Source organism: Tympanuchus pallidicinctus, unplaced genomic scaffold, assembly GCF_026119805.1.
Source record: "Tympanuchus pallidicinctus isolate F22 unplaced genomic scaffold, pur_lepc_1.0 scaffold22, whole genome shotgun sequence".
NCBI classification, from domain to species: Eukaryota; Metazoa; Chordata; class Aves; order Galliformes; family Phasianidae; genus Tympanuchus; species Tympanuchus pallidicinctus.
In genome coordinates, this window is record NW_026294739.1 from 40,179,152 (window position 1) to 40,184,150 (window position 4,999).

The following is a 4,999-nucleotide window of genomic DNA, read 5'->3' on the forward strand; positions in this document are numbered from 1 at the left end:
ACTGCTCAGCCGTGCACAGAACAAGGCACGCTGTGTTCCCGCGGGAGCCCCTGAAAGGCAGCTCTGTCTGCTGCCGCTGCCGGGCTGCCTCCGCTGACCCCCCAGAACGGCAGCCTGGAGGCAGCGGCCCCAGCAGCAGCCCCAATCCCCACAGCCCCCCTCCCAGCCTTGTGCACAGCTCCCGCTGCATCCCCCCACCCCACTGACACCCACTGAGTACGCGTCCACCCGCACAACGGCAGCCAGCCCATCGCTGCACAAAGGATGGCACCACAGCTCCACGCACCCGACCCGTTTAATAGAAGCACAAGGCGCCCGTGCCCACTGCCCTGCCCGCGGGGCCGGGGGAGGCAACGCTCTGCGAAGGGAAATGCTCCTGCAGGGCTTCGACAGCTGCAGCAGGTGCCTGTGCTGGCAGACAAAGCGGGAAGAGGGGGCTGAGCTGAGCAGGGGGTATGGATGCAGCTTCACACCCAACGCCAACCAAAGGCCCTGTGAGGGTTTGGGGAAGGGGCTTGGCCCCTCGCCTGCTTTTCTGATGGGGTTTGCAAGCTTGGCGCCATTGCTAGGCGCTTTGTCTCCCACATGCACCAGCCCTATCGCCAGCCACGCTCAGCCCCCACTTGCCTCGCACTTCAGGTGCCCACAGCTCCGTATGTCCACCTGCTGCCGGCTGGGGGCATGGGTGGGCAGCACAGAACCTCTCTGCCCTGCACGCACAAGCAGTGTCCACAGTTCAGACCAAAGAATGCAGCCGGGCTGGGGCACGCAAGACAAGGTGACCGGGGATGCCAAGAGACAGAGGGGCACCTCCAGCCTGAGGGACTTCGACTCTCCCCAGCTCCTCACCAACACCCCAGCCCTGGTGCTGCGGCACCTGGCTGCACTCAGGCCAGGGGCTCTGAGAAGCCCTGAGCCCAGGGCTGGGGCATGCAGCGTCCTTCCTTTCTGGAGCCAGACCAGAGGGTGGCAGAGTGCACAGGGACCGAGGGGAACGGGACCAACCTCTGCATATAAATATGCCGCTGGGGAGGGCAGGGTGGGGCGGGCTCATTGTTAGCACCATGGTGGTGGGGAGGGGGGAGGAAGGCGGGGGTCAGACCCACTCCTGCAAGGAGCGCTTGCAGTACAAGAGCATTCGGGGTGTGCCCTTCCTCTGCATCTGCACGATGACATAGATGAGGCCGAGGATGCAGAGCAGCAGCACCAGCAGCACCAGCACCATCACCACACTCATGGTGCGCGTGTACTCATCGATCTGCACCACCACGTCCACGTCACCGCCCTTCTCGCGGCCGCCTTCGCCATAATCCTCCTCGTCCTCCTGCTCCTCCTCCTCGTCGCCATCATCCCGTGGTGTTTCGTCGCCGTCAGGGTTGAAAGGCGGTCGGTCCACGTCGGGCCAGCGCGGCGGGCTGGGCTCCGGGACCAGCTCCACATTGCAGCCCATGAAGTCCCGCAGGATGGATTTGGGATAGCCCGGCTCCGTCCTGAGCCGCTCGTTGTCAAACTTCCAGTACTTTGTGCCTCTGTAGAAGTAAGTGGAGGCTGGGGAGAAGGACGGGGGGGAGAGACGGGGGAGAGGGGTGAGCGGCTGCATCGAGGCACAGCTCCCACACGATGGAGAGCAGAAAGTGCCAAGCACGGCAGGCTCTGCCTCCATCGCATCCTGCAGCATCCCATTGCGGCCCACAATGGTCACAGGCAGCTGCTGGCAGGGTGACTGCATTTCCTTTGCCCACCCCTCCTGCCCACCCTTCTCTACTTACAGGCATCTGAGCTGAGGAAGGCACCCTTGGGCGAGGGGGGGATGCCCACCCAGACCGAGATGGGCTTGGGGTAGCCGGGGTCCACTGAGCGTGTGTCCTCATTGAAGCGCCAGTATCTGTGGGAGGCAGCGGGACATGGTGAGCAGGGGGGGCACAGACACGCTGCCCCCTGACAGCTCCAGCTTTTCCATCAGCCCTTGGTCCAGAAAGCCATTTGCCAACAACTCATCATCCCACCTCCATGCACCCCACACTGCCCCCACTCCAGCCGGGGGAACACAAGCACCCACCTGTCTCCACGGAAGAAGAAGGTGTGCCCTGTTGGCTCCCACCAGACTGCAGTGTCGATGCTGTCGTAGGGGATGCCCTGCCCGTAGGTGGACAGGGGCTGGGGGTACCCAGCTTCCAGGTTGGCTTCACGGAAGAGCCAGTACCGGTTGCCTGATTGGAAGGAAATGGAGAAAGCAGGTGAGGCTGCGTTGCCCAGCTGTGCACGGTCTGGCCATGATGTGGGGGCACCCCTGCCCCATCCCCCCCAGCTCCAGCTGCCCTGCTCACCTTTAAAGAAGACAAATCTCCCGTCGTGCCTCTCATAGGCAGCATCGATGTCCCCAGGCAGTCCCCGCCAGAAGTGCCCGATGGGCATGGGGTAGTTGTCCAGCACCCGATTGTGCCGGACCCGCCAGAACCACTTGCCCTGGTGGGAAGCAAAGCATCAGCACAGCACAGGCATACACAGGGTCAGAGCCCCGGGGATGGGCAAAGTGCTGGAGTACCCCTTCCACCCAGAGAACCTGGGGTGGATGTAGGCTCAGAAGGGAGGGGAGGTGTCCTGGCTGGTACCTTGAACACAAACATCTCTCCCCGCAGCACCGCCACTGTGTCAAAGTTCCCGTCACAGATGTCAGGGCCGTACTGGTCGGGTCGGTCTGGGCTGCCAGGTTTTGGGGGCCGCTCTGGTTTCCCTGGCGGAGGTGGTTTGGGGGGTCTGTGGTCCGGCCTGCCAGGTCTCCGAGGTGTCACAGTGGGCAAGGGCTTGGTGGGCTGAGGGTGCCCATCCGCGGTACCTGCACAGAACAGGAGAGGGTGGATTGAGCACTTGTCAACCCACAGTGCTTCTCCTCCCCATTCAGAGGCTCCAAGACCCAGCACCCAGCGCCAAGGTTGGTGGAGCACCCATGTCCCCCTGCCAGCCCACGTTCCAGCGCAGCTCCTCACCGTACAGCTGCTGTATGCCCTTCAGGTCGTCCTCAGGGAGCTGGAAGTTCTCCGTGTCCATCCACTGGTAGAAGGGGGCCATGATAGCACTGGGGTTGCTAGAGTGCTCCAGGCCCAGTGAGTGCCCCAGCTCGTGCACAGCCACCAGGAAGAGGTTGTTCCCTATGGGGAAAGGCACCGTCAGCACAGCACCTAGCACAGGGCGTTCCCTGCTCCAACACCCTGCACCCTGTGATGTTCTGCAGGGAGCCACAGCCATCCATGCTGCCCTCAGACGATCTCTTCTCCCAGCACTCCTGCCCACACACTATCACTGCCTCGGGCCACACTCTTCATGCGCCAGGGACACCATCCTGCCCTCAGGCTGTCCCCAGCACCACCCGACTCAGCCCTCAGCCCCAGCTCACCCGACACATCCGTGTTTTCCAGCGTCCAGGGCTCATCCGAGTCAAAGTGAGTGTCCCCCCCCATCCCCGGGCCGGGGAAATAAGCGTGAGCCAAGAACCCCCCGACGCCATCGAAAGGGGAGCTGTCCCCGTGGAAGCCGGAGGCGAAGAGCACCATGATGTCAGCCTCCTTCTTTCGCTTCTGGCGGATGTCTTCGTAGGGCACCTCCTGGAAGGCCAGCGGCGTGGCCTGCTCCCACACGCGGAACGCCTGGCGGATGGCCTCATACGAGTGGTAGCGGCCCAGCTTCTCCGTGTAGTTCTGGATGCTGCGGGCACAGAGCGGTGCCGGCTCAGGGCTGCGCCCGTGGCTTGCAGGGTCTGCGCCCGAGGGCAAGCGACGCTGGAGGCCGCGTACCTGAAGGTGAGGTGGTTCTGGCTCCAGCGCCGCCCGGTCAGCGCGTACCGCTTCCGCCGCATGTTGGACTTCATCCGCACCCCAAACTGGTCCGGGACCCCGCAGCGGGGCCGCTTCATCCACCTGGCGGGGGGCGACGGGGCTCAGGGCACGGCACCCCGAGGGCTTACAGCACCGGGGGGGGCGGCCGCGCTCCTGGGAGCGGGCAGGGCTGGTGAACCCCGCAGGGCAGCGCCGGAGCGCTTCCACCGCGCCGGGAAAGAACGGGGCCCCGCGCGTGGGTCAGGGGCAGAGCCCGCTTCGGGGAGAGGAGGGCCGGGGGGCAGAGCGAGGGGAGGCACGGGGGCGAGCTCACGTTTTGGTCTCCTCGTCCAGCACGCCGGTGACGGGGATCCCGTAGAACTTCTGCATCTCGGAGAGGGCCGAGGAGAGGATCTGGGCGGAGCGCATGGTGGACATCTGCCGGCTGCCCGGCGGCAGGTACCCGTACAGCCGCAGCCATGCCTAAGGGCACGCGGCGGTCAGCGGGCGGGGACCGGGCCGACGGTTCCGCGCGGCCCCGCAGCCTCTCCCGGGGGCACGGCGGCCCGGCCCGAGCCCCGCTCCCCGCTCCCCGCTCTCACCTCGGCGTTCAGCTCTCCGCCCGCCGCCCCCAGCAGCGCCGGCAGCGCCAGCAGCACGGCCGCCACCAGGGTTCCGCCCGCCCGGCAGGGGGCGCCCTCACGTCGCGCCCCGCCGCCCGCCATCCCGATCTACGCCGCCCTCATGGCCCGGGCCCGGGCCGCCGCCGCGGGGGCTGCGAGCGGAGCATGGGCGGCGCTGCCCCTCGGCGCCCGCCCGCCCGCCTTTGTGTGCGGCTCAGGCCGGCGGGGCGCGGCCCATGTGCTCCGAGGGCCGCTCGGCGAGGCTCGGCTCGGCGCTGCCCCGGCGGAGAGACGCGGGGCGGTGGCGGCGCGGGGCGGGGCGGTCGGCGGGGCGGGGCGGGGGAAGGCAGGCCGCGTTCCCGGCAGGTGCCCGCGCCGCGAGCGCCGCCTCCTCCGCGCGGCGAGGAGGGGGACGGGCCGGGAAAGGGCCGCGCTGCGTCCCTCCGGGTGCGCGCAGCCACGGCGGGGGAGGAGGGGGCCGTCAGGGTCGGCGCTCCAAGCAAACAGCGGCGAGGACGGGGTTGTTTGTAACCAGCCGACGCGCCGCTTTTGCCGCTTCCCCCT

The 4,999-nt window shown here is 67.0% G+C and overlaps 1 protein-coding gene across 1 annotated transcript; it reads right to left on the reverse strand.

Annotated features, from left to right (window-relative positions):
• Window positions 1-277: 277 nt before the first annotated feature.
• MMP15 (matrix metallopeptidase 15) lies at window positions 278-4,556 on the reverse strand. Its single transcript, XM_052686303.1, has 10 exons — window positions 4,415-4,556; window positions 4,147-4,295; window positions 3,792-3,914; window positions 3,395-3,702; window positions 2,988-3,149; window positions 2,613-2,836; window positions 2,328-2,466; window positions 2,060-2,210; window positions 1,770-1,885; window positions 278-1,548 (listed from the first exon to the last, which is right to left on the reverse strand). The coding sequence occupies exons 1-10, from the start codon at window positions 4,535-4,537 to the stop codon at window positions 1,097-1,099; spliced, it is 1,947 nt and encodes a 648-aa protein (XP_052542263.1). The 5' UTR covers window positions 4,538-4,556; the 3' UTR covers window positions 278-1,096.
• Between the last annotated feature and the right edge of the window lie 443 nt (window positions 4,557-4,999).

Coding starts and splice junctions, on each gene's coding strand:
- MMP15 (XM_052686303.1), bottom strand. CDS start 4,537: ATGGCGGGCGGCGGGGCGCGACGTGAGGGCGCCCCCTGCCGGGCGGGC. Junction 3,915..4,146: donor CTGGACGAGGAGACCAAAAC/GTGAGCTCGCCC, acceptor GCCCCCCGCCAG/GTGGATGAAGCGGCCCCGCT. Junction 2,837..2,987: donor GGGCATACAGCAGCTGTACG/GTGAGGAGCTGC, acceptor TGTTCTGTGCAG/GTACCGCGGATGGGCACCCT.